Source organism: Typha latifolia, chromosome 4, assembly GCF_019914945.1.
Source record: "Typha latifolia isolate L0001 chromosome 4, TyphaL0001v2, whole genome shotgun sequence".
Lineage (NCBI taxonomy): Eukaryota > Viridiplantae > Streptophyta > Magnoliopsida > Poales > Typhaceae > Typha > Typha latifolia.
Window position 1 is genome coordinate 858403 of NC_133089.1, and position 17352 is coordinate 875754.

General features: G+C 39.4%; 2 protein-coding genes across 3 annotated transcripts; both read left to right on the forward strand.

Annotated features, from left to right (window-relative positions):
- Window positions 1-69: 69 nt before the first annotated feature.
- Window positions 70-13207, forward strand: LOC140787141 (M phase phosphoprotein 10). Of its 2 annotated transcripts, XM_073135922.1 has the most exons (13): window positions 5810-6758; window positions 7264-7325; window positions 8884-9022; window positions 9131-9241; window positions 9365-9502; window positions 10110-10178; window positions 10264-10305; window positions 10442-10510; window positions 11158-11229; window positions 11311-11364; window positions 11455-11596; window positions 12575-12637; window positions 12742-13207. In XM_073135922.1, the coding sequence occupies exons 1-13, from the start codon at window positions 6084-6086 to the stop codon at window positions 12747-12749; spliced, it is 1644 nt and encodes a 547-aa protein (XP_072992023.1). In that variant the 5' UTR covers window positions 5810-6083; the 3' UTR covers window positions 12750-13207. The 2 variants fall into 2 exon arrangements, 1 of the variants encoding a protein (XP_072992023.1); XR_012108760.1 differs by lacking the exons at window positions 5810-6758; window positions 9131-9241; window positions 9365-9502; ... (6 more) ...; window positions 12575-12637; window positions 12742-13207 and adding an exon at window positions 70-3568 and having other exon boundaries at window positions 8884-8929.
- A 575-nt stretch (window positions 13208-13782) lies between these two features.
- On the forward strand, window positions 13783-17265 carry LOC140787767 (ubiquitin-conjugating enzyme E2 variant 1C). Its single transcript, XM_073136861.1, has 4 exons — window positions 13783-14013; window positions 16268-16407; window positions 16562-16687; window positions 16876-17265. Exons 1-4 carry the CDS (start codon window positions 13977-13979, stop codon window positions 17014-17016), a joined length of 444 nt encoding a protein of 147 aa, XP_072992962.1. The 5' UTR covers window positions 13783-13976; the 3' UTR covers window positions 17017-17265.
- The last annotated feature ends 87 nt before the right edge of the window (window positions 17266-17352 follow it).

Genomic DNA, 17352 nt, shown 5'->3' on the forward strand with positions numbered 1-17352 from the left:
ATCTAGACAGTTTTATGAAAAGTTCTTATTTTAGATATTTATGTTCTAACTAGGACTAGATATTATAGAAGATAAATAGAATGATGCTGCTTATAGACTACATCTTTTGCTTTGACTAGTAACAGTTATTTTGGATCCCTATCAGTAACCACAAGGAAATCAAGCGTTTCTGTCATCTTTAAATGAACTCATTTAAGTTGAAAAGATAACACAACTTTCAACTCTCAACTCCCACCAGAAGATGCACCGAAATCTACTGTATGATAGATAGCCTCATCATAGATCATAGTTGGCAAATTGGTCTCTGTGCCTTCACTTTCAGTAGTAAAGGCAATAAATGCAATTACTATCTCAACTGAAGTCTTCTTTCGACCGGAAGCACCGATAAATAATATGCCCTTTACCACTTGGACATTGATACGTTGGTCGGTTGGTGCATCCTATTCCTAAGCTTTTATTTATAATATACAGCAGCTAAGAGAAGCCACGGGTCTGCATTGAACCGCAATTCCAGTGCTGACTGATATTATCTTGCCAACCGCTTGCTGTTTCCCACCATATAACGAGGACCCTGTTTATTGCGTTTATTAGTCATCCTTTTCCCATCTCCATCGTCGAATTAAATCAACAAAGTTGCAAAACAATTAGAATGATAATAATTCAGTCAGATTGCCTAGCTTAGGACGATTTATATCTTAAATGAGATGTTACAAGATTTGCTTTCTGTTCAAAAAAGTAATTGATTACACAATAATCTGGATCTCTTTATTGCCTCGAGTTCAAGTAAGATCGTTAAGAGCTGCCACGTGCTACAGTACGATCGTTCACTGACTTGCTTGATGGGCCCCCCCCCTCCCCACACCCTCCTTCGATGGTCAACTCACGCGTTACACCGAAGTCATCATCCTCTTCATCAACTGCATGCAAGTCGCTGACCACCACACCCTCCTCCCTCATGTCTCCCTGCTCTCTCCTCTTCCTCCTCCCCCTTTTCCTCTCTCCCACCACCACTATTGCCGGTCCCATCTCCACCGAATTCCTCTATCCCAACTTCTCCGCCTCCTACCTCCACTTCGTCGACAACTCCGGCGTCTTCCTCCTCTCCCCTACCTCTCTCTTCGCCCTCTCTTTCTTCAACCCGGATGAGTCTTCTCATTCTTCTTCTCAATTCTACGTCTCCCTCCTCCAGTACTCTTCTCACACCCCTGTTTGGTCCGCAAACCCTTCCTCTCCTCTTCCCTCCTCCGCCGTCTTCGCCTTCTCATCTTCCGGCCTCTCTCTTTCCATCCCCGGAGCCAGCGTCGTGTGGTCGACTCCTCCCCTCTCCGCTGCCGCAGCCTCCCTCCGCCTCCTCGACTCCGGCGAGCTCCTCCTCCTTGATTCATCCAATGCTTCTCTTTGGTCCTCCTTTGCCCACCCTACCGATACCCTTCTCCCAAATCAAAACCTTCTATTGGGAAAATCTCTCTTTTCTGGGAACTATCGCCTTTTTCTCACCAAAGACGACGCCTTTCTCCAATGGTCGTCTTCTACATCCAATTCCACCTTCCTTACCTACTGGGCGATCTCCTCTGACCTCCGCTCGACGAAAGACTCCAACTTTCCAATCGCCTCCATGGCCATGAATTCCACAGGTCTCTTCCTCTTTGCTTCTGGAGGTGGAAATAGAACTGTACTCCAGTTGCTTTTCCCACCTCTATCTTCCACCAACGAATTCCGCTTAGCCAAATTAGATTCTTCAGGTCGCTTGCAGATCCTGAGCTACTCCCCTAATAGTTCCTCTCCAAATCTAAACAATCTATTGTTTTTCCCTACCGGGGATTGCGATCTTCCATTCGCATGCAAGGTGCTCGGCGTTTGTTCCGGGTGGTCAAATGGTTCATCTTGCAAGTGTCCGGTTGGTTTCACTACTGACTCGGCGGGTGCGTGCTTGCCTGCCGATGGCTCAGTTCTGTTTCACTCCGATAGCGACTCTTGCGATAGCGGTGGACCGTCGTCTCCAATCGCTTATCTTAACCTCGGCAACGGAACCAGCTACTTTGCTAATCGATTCTCGTCGCCGACATCCTCCGGCAGTGATATCTCCGTTTGCCGGAGACTATGCTCGGGGAATTGCTCATGTCTGGGCTTCTTTTATAGTAATTCCTCAAAGTCCTGCTTCCTTCTTGAGCAGCAATTGGGGTCTCTCTTTGAATCCAACGCAGAGGACTCTTCCTCTGCTATTGGCTACATCAAGGCGGTTAATCCACCTTCACCACCCAGCCCGAGCTCCAACACTTCGATAGTCGCTATTGCCATCTTGGTACCCTTGGGATCGATAATCGTCGCTGTACTCTTGATCTCCTTTGTGGGCTTCCGATGGTGGCGAAGGAGAGAGACGAAGAAGAAGAACGAGACCAAACGTGGACAAAGGAGTGAGAGGGAACAGGAATGGCACCAAGAAGACCAAGAAATCTCCATCCCAGGATTACCCACTCGGTTCACCTTCTCCGACCTGGAAGCCGCCACCGACAACTTCAACAATCAAATCGGCTCCGGCGGCTTCGGCTCCGTCTACAAAGGCCAGCTCCCGGACAAGACTCTCGTCGCCGTCAAGAAGATCACCAACGTCGGCATGCAAGGCAAGCGTGAATTCTGCACCGAAATCGCCGTCATCGGCAGCATCCACCACAAGAACCTCGTCAAGCTCCGCGGCTTCTGCGCCGAGGGCACGCGCCGCCTCCTCGTCCTCGAGTTCATGAGCCACGGCTCGCTCGACCGCTCCATCTTTGGCTCCGGCCCGGTGCTGAGTTGGGCCGACCGGTTCAACGTCGCGGTCGGCGCGGCGCAGGGGCTCGCCTACCTCCACTCCGGCTGCGAGCACAAGATCATCCACTGCGACGTCAAGCCGGAGAACATACTCCTCGACGAGCACAACGGCGTTAAAATCGGCGATTTCGGTTTCGCGAAGCTGCTGAGCCCGGAGCAGTCTTGCCTCTTCACGACGATGAGGGGGACGCGAGGCTACCTCGCACCGGAGTGGCTAACGAACACGGCCATCTCCGACAAAACGGACGTGTATAGCTTCGGGATGGTATTGCTCGAAATTGTTAGTGGAAGAAGGAATTGGAATAACCAAGAGAGCTTAGATGTTTACTTTCCAATGATCGCATTGGAGATGCACGAGAAGAGGACGTACGAGGAGCTTGTGGACCCGAGGTTGGAGAAGCAGGTGAAGAGCGAGGAGGTGGGGAGGATGGTGAAGGTTGCGCTCTGCTGCCTGCACGAGGAGCCGGCGATGAGGCCGAGCATGGTGGTGGTGGCCGGAATGCTGGAAGGGAGCATGGAGGTCGTGGACCCCAGTGTAGACTCGCTTAACTTCCTGAGGTTGTACGGGAGGGGATTCATGCAGATGAAGAGGGGGATCGGAAATATAAGGACGGCCGGCGGCGGAAGTAAGACGACTGAGTCCGACAATATGCCGAGCAGCAGCGGTTGGTCGACTTCACTGTCGTACATGTCGGCCCAGCAACTGTCCGGGCCGAGATAGCCGGCAGCCACTACAAGAAACAACCTCTCAGCTACGAGAGTAAGTTCGTTTACATTCTTTATCTCATGTTGTCAGATGTGGCTCTTTCATACCAAAACCTTATCATACGTGGTTTTTTTAAGGGCCAAGTTGCATTAATATCCCATTTTGTGTTTGATTCTGTAATTCTATAACGATACATAATAAGCGATTGATTCATTACATAGTAGACATTTTTCTCTCTTACAACCATGCTGTGATCTCTAGTTTCATGCTACTTTTCTTTTCTACTGCATCAAACTTCTATAAGCTTCTGCACTGGTTTATGAATCCAACTTGCCCATGGTATCTTCAACTCCCGTGAATCGATATGGCTCGCATCCCCATTTCTTATTCCATTATAATTGTCACCTTCGAAGTAACCTGGTGAAATGGCAACACTTAAAATAATCCTCGATCCTTCTTCACGAGTTCATAATTAAATTAACAACTAGGAGAAATTTAGGATGCGTCAAATGTAAGCGATGCTAGACATAACAATTTGCTATAATATTTATAGGATAGAAGTCAAGTTTTTTTTGAACATTACTCACCTTCACCTACCAACCAACCTATAGTATAGCAATTAAAGACTATGACAAATCCTATCGCTTGCTTTTTGTCTTCAATATTGGTGCTTATCATAAATGTTAGCTCAATTGGCATATAAACCATCTTCTTCCACCTAACTTGTTATTTATTCGTAAAAATTAAAATATTTGTTACTTGAGTTGACGTTTCTTGGATCTTAGTTCAGCATTACAATTGAAGATTTCCTAGTTAGCCTCGTCCAGTAATTAAATATTTTTTTATTTTTAATTAAATTTATTATTTTATCATTTAAGTTAAGGAGCATTTTAATCCATTAATTTTATATATTATTTATTTCCTTTCAAAACTAATATGTTTTCACATCATATTAAAAGTAACCTAATTCATAACCAGATATCATATGTTTTCTTTGTCTAGTTCAAGATGCTTCAGTTAAGCTTAGAAAATAGGACCAGTTAATCAAGTTCAAGCTTCGCATCAAACTAAACACAGTCCTAAAGTTTTCGTTACAGTGAAAGAGGAAAAAAGGAAGAGCTCATCCCAGGAGTCCCTCCTAATTAAATAGTCATAAAAAGAAGAGCTCATCTCATGAGTCCCTCCTAAATAAATAGGCATTTATGAAGATAAATTTGCGGAATTAGCTAGGTTTATGTTACCTTAATGCGATGAATGACGTGATTACATAACCCAAATCGTTATTTGAGTGAAATTTTGAGCCCTAGGCTGCATATGTCTTAAATTTTCTGGACCTCAATATTGATATAATCTGATTATCATCCCATCGAAAGGTAAAAGCCCAATCTAGTAGAACAATGAGAGCCCAACCCAATCTAGTAGTTGGAGGGAGACAGATTTCCCCATTCTTTCTTTCATTCCCTCTTTCCCTCTTCTCATCTTCTTCATGAGCTCTGCTCTGCCAATGTCCTCACATCCTTTTCTCGATCTCCGCCGATTTCCTATCTCATCTTAAGTCCTTGCCGCTCCCTCATCCCCTACTTCATCTTCCAAGCTCATCCTTCATCCTCTCCATAGTTTTTGTTGCTCTCCTGCCGCTCTTTTGATGCTCCCGCGCCACTCCCTCTACCACACCAGATCGCCACCTCCACCTTCCTCCTTCAAGCTTATTATTCTCCACCCTCTCCATGGGCTCTACCGATTCCTTATTACATTCATGTCGCTTCGCTCCTTTGTAGCCACTCACTCGTCGGATTCGTGGCTTACCACTGCATGCGTCTGCGTTATTTTAGTTTTGTTATTTTTTTCTTTCTTTCTATTTTGTAATATGCTTACGTGGCTGTTGATCAATGATTCTCTTCTCTAGCCTTTCGAAGTTTCGTAAGACCGTGTCCGTCTTTGACTATCGTATCATGACACAAAGCCACAACCTAATTTTAGACACTATGCTCTTGTGAATCCTCTAGAATTGTGCTTTGTGTTATACTTTGTTTGTGTCATATGGCTTGTTATCTTATTTTCCTTACAATACTATTATATATTGTAACCAAGTAAGTAAGATTCACCCTATTCCCTTTCTCATGATATGTGTTAGACTGTCTCTATAGAATTAGAATGAATAAAACTTTGCCTACGTACATACATACATTCCCCTTGGAAGAAAAAGAAAACACAAAAGCTCAATCAAATATGTCCAATTGATATGGTTTCCTGCTTATATTTTAGTGTTTTGTGTGTAATGTATATCATCACCTAAAGTGTACGTTCCTGATTCTGAGTAATAATGCCCTTATTTATAAAAGAAAAACCATCTGAAGGCCGAAGAGCATTTTTACTCTTAAACATACCTAAAATAATATTGTTAATATGTAAAGTTTAGGAGGGGTTCTTTGCAATAAAGATTAAAAGGAGGTGTGATGTGCAAAATAACCCTAGAGAAAAACCCAGCCGCGACTAAAACCCTCTTTCACTCCTCAACTCCTCGGCGGCAACCTGTCGTGTCCTCCTCCTTGTTCTTCCTCTCTCTTCCATGGCGGCGACCACGGCAGGAGAAGAAGCCCTAGAGCGGCTTTGCTCGACCAATCCGGCCACCTACCTCTCGCCGTCGCCGGAGCTCTCCGGCCTCGCGCGCGTTGCCTCACGGCACCTCTTCTCGTCTCTTGCCCCCTTATGCCCTAATCCCCCACTCGAATCCCTCCTCGTCGACGAGTCCTTCGACGCCGAGCAAATATGGTACCAGATCGATCTTCTCTACCGGCCCCTCCTCTCTCATCTCCGCCGCGAGCTTAGACGTCTCGAGCAACAGCCCCCTTCTCGCTTTCCTCTTCCTCCTCCTATCCTCGAAAATAAAGAAGAAGAAGAAGAAGAAGAAGAAGAAGATAAGGAAGACGAGGAGGAGAAAGAGGACGAAGGGGACGGAGAAGAGGACGAAGGCGATGACGAGGACATGAAGGAGGGAGAAGAAGATGAGGATGACGATGGTGATGAGGAGGAGGAAGGGGACCAAGGTGATAAGAAAGCGGGAGGCGTGGAGGATGGGTTCTTGAAGATAAATGAATTGGAGGAATACCTGGAGAAGGACGAGGAGAAGGAGTATGGCCTTGCGAAGAACAAGAAAGGGAATCAAGACCTTAAAAAGAAGTCTAGGAAGGATGAGGACGAGGATGATGATGAAGAGGAAGAGGATGGAGGAGACGATTTGAATGTGAGAATTTTTGCTTTCGGCCCTTTTTTTTCTTTTGTTTTTGGCAGGTTGCTTTCTCTTCCATTAGAATTAAGCTAAATAACGTTTATGTTATTTTCGGGAAAACCCCGATTTAGTTCCTTACAATTACAAATTCAGAGTTTTATTGAAGACCTTACTTATCGGATGACAAAATCTTCAGGTCAAATTTGTTTGACACATGGAAAAATTAAAATGGTTTTACTTTCTTTTTCAATTCTATTTTGTCTGAGAAAACCTGATATAGTACTAGCTGTTTTTCTTGTTATTTATCGGTTATAATGTAGTAGACAGCGTTTGACAATTGTCCAATTGAATTTCATTATTATATTGGGGCAATTTTATAGTTTTTTCTTATCTGATTCATTTGTAATATCAATTTTTGTTCGAAGATTTTGATGATGTTGATGAAGGAATTTCATAATTCTACTGGGGCAATTTATATGTTTTTCCCTATCTGATTTGTTTGTAATATCAAAACTTTTAGTTGGAAGATTTTGATGATGTTGATGAAGGTGATGAAGAAGTAGATGTTGATGAAAATGCAAGGTGCGCCTATTTTCACTATCCCATTGGAGTATCAAACTTTGATTTGTATATGCCATGTATTCTTTCTCACAGACTGCAACTTGTCTTGGCTTTTGTGAAAGCATGTCAGGGCATTTGTTTTCCTTTCTTCATGCCTTTGTTTTATGGATTACTTTGCTAGCTTTTCCTTGCAGCACAAGAAACTTATACCAAGTAAACAACCTAAGCAATATGACTATGCTTTGAGGAATCAGATGCAATGCAACTAGGGGGTGTAAATGAGCTGAGCTTGAGTGAGCTGGGTTTAGCTCAGCTTGGGTCAGAACTAGTATAACTTCAGTTCGAACTCAACTCGAGCTCGAGACGGGCTCAATAATGCAAGCTCGGCTTGGCTTGCCGAAATATCAAGTCAACTCAAATTAGCTCGATCGGTTCCATCCAAAAACCTATTACTCCATTAGGCTAATCAATCAAAACCAATTTAAAGCAATTAGGGGGAATGATAGTTATAAGGGCATATGTACACTATCAAGTTTCTAATATGGGACTAAACAACTAAGATTCCTAATGGAAAATCACAAATAAATAGAGTAGAGTAGGATCAAAACCCAAGTTGGCTAGTTTAAAGTAAGATGCTTTAACTAGTTATGCTACATAAAATTTATACATATCTTTTGGTCTATATATATATAATATCATCTCACATATTATATATCGAGCCAAGCTTGAGCGAGCTGACTCTAGCTTGGCTCAACTTGGCTCGACTCATTTAGAGCTCGAGTTAAGCTTTAAAACTAAGCTCTAAATAAGTTGAGCTCACGAGTCTCATGAGCCGGCAAGTTTTTTTTGACAACCCTAAATACAACACTAATTACCAATTGCAAAAATGTACACTGACTCTGAACCCACCATGACAACTTCAATGCCATCTTTTGCCTCACTTGTACACCATGACAATTGTAACTTTGAAAATAGGTTGGCTGAAGCTTCAGGAACAAAAGTGGACCTGCACTTATTCTTGACAAATTAGACATATGGTGATGCATCAACTAGTTGTATTATTAACACATGTTTTAGTTTGATTATCAAAGAAGGTTTTATATGCATATGCTCTTTTAGTAGACGTACTTTAGTTATGATTACTCTCTCAGGGAAGAGTGCAATTTTTTCTTAAATCCAATATTCACCTGTGCAACCCAAAGCAATGAAGTATAGTAGGTTCATATGACTAAAACATATATATATAACCTGGCGTTACAAGAAGAGGTTGTACCTTCAGTGCATGTTTCCTTTTGGTAGTTGCTGAAAAATTTCATATGCATTTGCACTTTTAGTGGATGTATGTTAGTTTGTGGTTACTTTCTCAAGGGGGAGTACAAAAATATGTTAAAGTGAATGTTCACTTGTGCAACCCAAAGCAGTGGTGTATAGCATGTTCATAGGACTCAAGTGTGCACAATCTGGCATTACAAGAAGATGTCTTATGCATAGAATATTATCTTCTTTAGCTATTTCTTTTGTTGATAGAGCTTTGATATTTACATTTGGGCTTTAACCATGTGAAAGGGGTCGTCTCCAGGTATGAAGACTTCTTTGGAGGCAAAGCCAAGAGAGGAAACAAGAAAGATGGTAAAAAGAGAAGTTCCTCAAAGAAAGTTCAATTCCTGGATAGCTCAGGAGACATGGAAATGGATGATGATCAGGAAGATAATGAGGATGTGGGCACTAAAATCTAATCTTTCATTCTACTAAACCTTAGGGAGATACTAGTGAATAGATGAATGTTACAAACCATTGATTACGCAACATTTTCTTTTTAACAACAGAATATGAAAATTCTCTCGACCCATGAGAAAGAGATCCAGAAGATGCGCTCTAAGATAGATGAAATGGAGAAAGCCAATTTGGAACCCAAGTCCTGGACCATGCAGGGAGAGGTATATTTTACTTTTATAACTTGACTCAAACTAAATGACTAACTTTGTTATTGAGTATACAAATTTTGTGAGCTTGGTTTGTTTTTTCATCATCTGTATTGAGTATCCTCAGTTCTATGATAGATTACTGCTGCTAAAAGGCCCAAAAACAGTGCTCTTGAAGTTGACCTCGATTTTGAGCACAATGTGAGACCTGCTCCAGTAATCACAGAGGAAGTCACGGCTTCACTTGAGGATCTGATTAGAAAAAGGATTGTGGAGGTAAGTTGGTCATCGTCTGAAAGATATGTGAACCCCTCACTCCTGTTTTACCTCCATTTTGGGTCAACTGGGAGTGGGAGTATTTACTTTTAGTCCTATTCTTTTACTAAAATTTATAATTAATCTTTTGTTCATTGAATACCCAAATATGCTTGGGCATTGTTGACCTTAGTTGTATTTGTGCGCTATCCAGTCTTTTGGCTGCTTGCCTGCTCTAGTTGCTTTCTTGAATATTAATGCTACTGTCTGCTCTTTCTCGCCTGCACAATTTACACACTGTACACACTCATAGCCTTTTCTCATCCATTCAAGAAAGAATCCTATTATGTTCGTCTGGATCTGTCCTTTGGTTAATAACACAGTTATTGCTATAATCAGGTGGTTTTCTTGCCCATAATTTGACTGCTACTTTGTAGCAAAACCAAAACTTTTTCCATCATGATCCTGATGATAGATTGTTTTATCATCATGCTGAAAGACTGTATTTTCAGATGGAGGTTATTTTGTCACTCCATGCGCAAGATTATTAGAATTTTGTGTAGGAATTCTCTTTCTTAAACTTTAAATAGATGGCTGATGTACATATATTCTTTCTTCGGTTTTGCAGGGGCACTTTGATGATGTTGAAAGGGCTCCTGCATTACCATCTAAAGGACCAAAAGAGCACAAGGAGCTGGTAAGCTTGAATTTTAGGAAATTCCCTGAAAGTTCTTTCTAGGATCAGATATGCTTATCTGGACATAATTTCCTTTAATTTACAGGATGAGAACAAGAGCAAGAAGGGCCTTGCTGAAATATATGAGGTCTGTAACTTTTATCATATATTCCTTCCTCTTAGTTGAATCAGATTTGCTCCATATTTAGGAGATTATAAGAATTCATATGTTTAGAACATATCCAGTTTTTGACTAATGTTATCTCTTTTGCTATATAATTCAGGAAGAGTATGCCCAGAAAGCCGGCTTAGCAGCTGCTCCTCTTTCTGTTTCAGATGAACAAAAGAGAGAGGTATTATTACTGAAAAAAATGTAATTATTAAGTACATATTTGTTGACTATAATATAGCTCGCAAAAAGCTATATATGCAAGTGCTTTACTTTTGTTCAAATGAGGTAGAAGATTGTGTTTAGTGACTCTAGTCCTGCCCTTTTGCATATAGTTTCACCAAGAGCATAACATGGTTAACTTGGCTCTCAAAAGGTTTAAATATTGAAGTCTAATATAACCAAGATATATGCATAAGTTAATATATAGCCCACGAAGTTTGCCTCTTGATAGAATAATATTTTGATACTCTAGGCAACCTTTTTTGCCAAAAATTCTGTTAGCCATAATTTGGTACAGGCTGTCAGTTTAAGGCTACTCAAAAGGTGTAACATATCTAAGTGTTTAACCATTAAAGTTGAACAGTTAAGTAGATGCTATGGTAAGTGAAACGGCAGCACATACATGTCTTTGTCACCTTTTCATAATATAGTGTAATTTATATTCCTGTGGCTGCCCAAACCTTGTGTGCGCTGAGGGCCTGTAACACTAGCATGTGCATACACGATTCGTACTTAGTACCCTCATGTAGGTCATGATTGCTTCTTTACATCGTATTCTTCAATAACTGTGCAAAAGTTGCTGTAATGATTTATCTTTCTTTTGCTTAGGCAAGTATTCTGTTTAAGAAGATCTGTTTGAAGCTGGATGCATTGTCTCATTTCCACTTTGCTCCAAAGCCGGTATGCAATTGTTTCAATTTTTTTCTACCATAGCTATAGAAAATTTTCCTTCATAGACTTATAAAAGCATTACCTTTGCAGGTCATTGAAGACATGTCTATACAAGCAAATGTTCCTGCACTAGCAATGGAAGAGGTATATAAGCTCTTAAGACTTGGTTTTTTGTTTCCTCCTTTTTCCTTTTTTTGTGAGCTATACGACTGACAAATCTAATGTTTTTTGCAGGTTGCACCTGTCGCTGTATCAGATGCTGCGATGCTTGCTCCTGAAGAAGTTTTTGAAGGAAAAGGTGATATTAAGGAAGAGGGCGAGCTAACACAAGCAGAACGGAGGAGAAGAAGAGCTAACAAGAAAAGGAAATTTAAAGGTACAGTTTCGTCCTATAATTGCCTTTTGGGATTTCATGTAGCTTTTTCAGTTAGTCTATCTCATTTCATGGATCTGGAATTGAAAATCAAAAACTTGAGAACCATTGTTTTAAGCCTGAATGCCTTGGCTCTCTCTCGCTTTAGATAGAATATAACTATGCTCCATTTAGGTTTCACCTAGGTGAGCACTTTAGCATCTCATATCATATTTTAGTATGTAGATTGACTTTGAAATTTAAAATTATTGTACATGTTGATGAATTAGGGAATTCAAATATCTTACTATAGTTCTTAACAAAATACATTAGTATATTGTTTAACTTCCTCTCTAACTATTATTTCTGTAATTTGTTTATTTTTTACCATCTTGAATTGTGGGTGCTTGCCTAGGCACTACATAATCCTTTGTCTGCCCGTCTACTGCCTATAGCCTTTTAAAATCTTGTTGAGAACTTAAGACTTCTTTAAACAAGGGCATTCCCTCAATCCCTTTGGTCAAGTTGTTTGGTTTAATTTTCAATCAAGATGTGGAAATACTTCAATATTTGGTCCATGCATTTGTGCATTTTCTGATAGCTACTCTAATATCTAGATATTATATTAATTGAATCATTTGAGAATCATCATACATAAACTATGGGGTCATTTAGTTTCTTGTATTTAGAAATACATGTTGCTCTAAATATTGTATATAGAGAAACAAATAGTTTGTTTGGTTGATTATATTTCATAGCACTGTATTTGTTAAACACATATTTAGTTAGTTATATTTTGTAATGACCTATTTAGTAAATAAGTGTTTAATTAGAGGAGAAAAGAAGAGAGGAGAGGAAAGATGAGTTAGGGTTTGAGAATGGAAACGAGAGGAGAAGAGAGCTTATGAATCATTTCACATATTAGATATTACTGCACCTCAAGTGTTCTTTTTTTCTTGAAGTTCTGATTTTGACTACTGATGATTTTCTTAATTTTGGCAGCTGAGACAGCTAAAAGAGAAGCTAAGAAACCACGAGAAAGTGGAGATCAGAATCATCCCAATGGTAATTTATTCACCCCAATGTTGCCATAAATGATCTCGTCGAAAGCAATTTTATTCACCAGATTTCTAATTTATGGGTCATTTATTTCTGATTTCTTCAACCAGGTAAGTAAGAACTTGTGGGCCAGTGTACCCAGAAAGAAAGTTGAAGGTCCAAGACTTTGTGCTGCTGTGATCATTCAAGCCAGCGATTTAAATTCAGGTCTTCCACACAGCTTCTGCGAGGGCATCTCTCCCTTACCATTTGGAGATTGAGCCACAGATTTTTTTTTTAAAGAAAAACAAAATACTTTTCCCCCTCTCTCTGAGCCGGAACTATTCAAGTCCTTTGTTGATGTAAACTTGGAAGGGACCAAAAACAGAGAAAGAGTTTGAGTCGAGTTTAACCATGAGGATGGGAGCCAGATCAAAGTTTGGTAAATTTCTGGGTATCAAGGATCAAAGCTTCTGTGTTGTAGTTCATTGAAAATGATTGGTTATTATTATCTTGTCATATATTTTATGGGGCATAACAAGTTGTAAACTGAGATACATTCTTCTTTGATTTGAAAATCCTATGTATGTTCTTAAATATGATATGGTTCAGCATGCGTGGGGAAAGAACGAAAAATACGCAAGACTTTTTCTCAAGTCAATTATCAAACATCTTTTTGTTATGGTGAATCTAACTGGAGGTGGTATTTTGCAAAAATGATCCTAAATCCTAATTTTAACGGACTTGTTTTGCGAATACAGTGCTCTCAATGAGATTAGTTGGTTGGTTTATCAAGGCACAAGAATAAAAGAGAAGTACAGTGGAGTAGTACGGGGCTTTTACAATTAATTTGTATCTGATTTTATAAATTATAATAATAAATTTTAGTATGTACTGTTATTTACAGTTTATTGTAATAAAATATGTATCAACTGTAAAATATATATATATATATATATTTAATTAAATTACAAAAGCCTTATCTTATATATGGAAAAAGGGCAAAAATATAAAAACTGGAAAGAGTATATTGAATTATATTTTCATCATCCTGAAATATTGCTCTAGATTTAAATTGTAATTTTCCTTTAAGGGCTGTAATGAAGAGGGGTGAAAGTGTAATTTTGTTAAAAGAAATTGTACACGTATAATGTGATATGTAGGGATCATACAAATGAGAGAGCACTAGTAGGATTCGGTTTCAAGGCGATCGATAAGCTTGTCGGCCGAGGACGAAGAAGGAGCTTCGCAGAGAGAGAGAGAGAGAGAGAGAGAGAGAGACAGAGAGAGACAGGGAGAGGGAGAGGGAGAGAGACGGAGACAGAGGGTGAGAGAGAGAGAGAGAGAGAGAGAGAGTTCGTCGGCGATGACGCTGGGGAGTTCGGGTCAATCGGACGTCGTTGGTGAGAAATCTTCTCTTCCCCCTCCTTCTCTTTCGCCCTTCTCTTTCTTATTTACCGGTATGATTTAGGGTTTCAATCGATTGATAAAGTAATAGCTCATCTCTCTGCGTCTCTTTTCCGGACACTTTGGAACCGTAGATGACGAGGTGGAAAGAGAGCATAAGATCCTTCTCTTTTACATAGTTTAATTTTCCTGAGATCAAGATTTATGCCCCCGAGAAGTATAACTTGATCGTTCTGTGGATTCACATTTCTGCGGGGGCGAAATAGTAAGATCATATATATAGAACGCAGATGAAAGATGAGAGGATTGTTCTTCTGTGATTTCGCAGATCGCCACGGAAAATATATTAGGGCTTCCCTCATCTTTATAGAAGTGTCCTCACAATGAAATAAAATGAAATATTGATCTTAGGTATTCTGGGAGAATGCTGTATATAGATAAATATGTTTTCTTAACAACTTAACATTCTCTCATCGCAAAATCCACTTCATTTATGGCATCTTTATTTGTAAAAAGAACAGTTGAATGGGTGGTAATCTGGTTTTTTGTATAGATTCAACAACCTAATGGTTAGTAATAAGCTTCCAGGAACATTCATAAGGCACGATTATTGTTGCTGCTGCTTCTTATCTGCAGGGCTTTTTGTTATATGATGAAACTTAAGCAAAGTAATCAGGATAGCCGAGCAAGATGTTAGTAGATTTTGTAGTTTAGTATCAGAATTTTTTCCTTAAGATCATCCAAGTTCTTTTCACTTGGATAGATTGGATTAGACTTGAATTAATAGATCAATCTGGGTTAAGGCATCTGTTTAGTTCGTAATATTGTCTAGTTTAATATATGGTTTGAATTGATCAGGTAACGGATGCTTAATTTAAAGAATTACAAGTCTAACTGTTAGTTCTAAATTGTCTGAAAAGCTACCTCATTTGCTTCTACTTATTTGAAGATTTTGAACATTACTTGTCATGTGATGTTATCAGCATAGTGTTAACTATTAAGTACTAAGAACATATGCAGGGAGGAAATAACAACTTTAATCATACAGTAACCGATCCCTCTGGAATACGTTCTCTCCTTTTCTTTCTATAGCTCTATATATCAAAGACAGAAAAAAAAGGATGAAAGGGTTTAAAGAAATAAATTATAGTATCATGTTTCTCCATTTTCTTCCCCTTTTGATCATACCTTGTCGTCTCCTCATTATATAAGGATACATTGCTTTCTCTGCGATCTTTTGGCATTCCTTCCGTATCTTCATTTTTTTCTCTTCAATTTTTGTGCATATGAGTATACAATACAAAGCAAACATTTGTTTGTCTTATTATTTTGGAGTCCACAAGCAAACCATATGTTTATGTTTAATAATGCCAAGATTTGGCATAGGTGGTATGACTTGTTTCTTCAAGGCTTTGCAAAAACTAAGATTAGTTTGTCATTCAGCTTAAAGATTGAGGTACTTGATAGACATTTCATTTGTATTTAGATACACGAACCTATTGCACTATAAAATCTTTTGAGATGAGTTTTAGCATTTATTAGAAACTAACTACCCAAAGATCTTATGTGGAAACAATGAACTTTTATGTACTATTTTGTTTGAGAATAACTGCTGTACTATCATATATGTATCAGGTATGATTGGAAACACTTAAATTCTTTCACTGCCATAGGCATTTACAAACAAAAAAAACACCCAATTTTTGGTTGAGATGGAAGGAAATGCCATTGCGTGGCATGGTCAACCATCCTATAAGAATTTTCGAACAAGTATCTTGAATACTAGATAGTTTTTTTAAGTCGTCTTCAGTAAGAAATTTTTTGTATTTATCTCAGTATTAAGAACTTTAAATCTTTCTATCCGCTTTGTATGTCGTCTCTGAGAATAAGATTTTTTTGTTAGCACATGACCTGTTCATCATTCTATCTATTTTGCTTGCCATCTTAAGTTGATATCAGGGGAGTTGTAAGAATTTTTGAAGAATTATCTTTTAACAAACTAGAATGAGTCTGACAGGTGTGTCGCCTGCAAATATGTAACAGAGTCATTTCTGATAGCTTACCTACACTAAAGCTTTTAAGACCATGCTGTAGTTATGACTTTTATATCAAATAATCTAGTGCTGCGATTGTTCAACAACCAAAATCTCTGGAACATTATTGATAGTGTCTAATATAATGCATTCAACATGCTAATTTGATATCTTGATTGGCTGGAAATATCATTTTAAATGTTTACTTCATATGCAGTTCCTCGGAACTTCAGATTGCTAGAAGAGCTTGAGAGAGGAGAGAAGGGCATTGGCGATGGGTCTGTTAGCTATGGCATGGATGATGGAGATGATATATACATGCGTTCTTGGACTGGCACAATAATTGGCCCCCAAAATGTGAGTTACTAGTGAACTCTTACTCAGGGTTTCTTCCTGCTTTCAGATGCTATGATCTTCTGCGTTCTGTATTCTGCATTTAATGGGCTGCACTTCTGCTTGTAATTGGCTGTACTGCGATTTCTCAATTCTTATTTGTTGCTATGTTTGGCAGACTGTTCATGAGGGTCGCATTTATCAACTAAAGCTGTTTTGTGACAAGGATTATCCTGAGAAACCACCAAGTGTTCGATTTCACTCAAGGATCAATATGCATTGTGTTAATTCTGACACAGGAGCGGTAGATAACTTTCTTCCTCTGGTGTTTTCTTTTTACCAACTTGTCTAACAGTTTAGACTCCTCATTGATGATGCAAATGCTTTCATGTTGTCTTTTGTTTATGAATGCTCTTTTTATTGATTTTCCTAAATATTGTCTTCTCGAAGGGTTCACTGGTTTTCCCATGATTTTGGTTTGAGCAAATGTAGGTTGATTCGAGGAAATTTGCCTTACTGGGAAATTGGCAACGTCGTTTCACCATGGAGGATATCTTAACGCAGCTTAGGAAAGAAATGGCAGCTCAACACAACCGTAAATTAGTGCAGCCACCAGATGGGTCATTCTTTTAGATCGGTGTTTTATGAATGCTGCATATCTTGGCGCTGGTGCCCCTTTAGGTGGATTTGTCAACTATTGTAGCTTAATTATGAACTGCTTGTGAGGAAAGTTTGCTTTATATATGTAGCTGCGAATTGTACAATTTGCACCTGGTATAAACCCCGGTGACTGGCTATAAAGTACATGCTATCACTTTGTCGTTATTAAAAAGTGTGGAAAAGTAAGTGTATCATCTTTCAATAAAAACTTTTATTGTTATACGTCAGGTTTTTACTCAGTTTCATAAATTATATATTGTTCGGCAACAGGTTTTACTCATTTTGTCGGTTTCATTGCTCTTATCCTGT

Coding starts and splice junctions, on each gene's coding strand:
- LOC140787141 (XM_073135922.1), top strand. CDS start 6,084: ATGGCGGCGACCACGGCAGGAGAAGAAGCCCTAGAGCGGCTTTGCTCG. Junction 7,326..8,883: donor GATGTTGATGAAAATGCAAG/GTGCGCCTATTT, acceptor GGTCGTCTCCAG/GTATGAAGACTTCTTTGGAG. Junction 10,306..10,441: donor GCCTTGCTGAAATATATGAG/GTCTGTAACTTT, acceptor TATATAATTCAG/GAAGAGTATGCCCAGAAAGC.
- LOC140787767 (XM_073136861.1), top strand. CDS start 13,977: ATGACGCTGGGGAGTTCGGGTCAATCGGACGTCGTTG. Junction 14,014..16,267: donor GGGTCAATCGGACGTCGTTG/GTGAGAAATCTT, acceptor CTTCATATGCAG/TTCCTCGGAACTTCAGATTG. Junction 16,408..16,561: donor CAATAATTGGCCCCCAAAAT/GTGAGTTACTAG, acceptor TATGTTTGGCAG/ACTGTTCATGAGGGTCGCAT.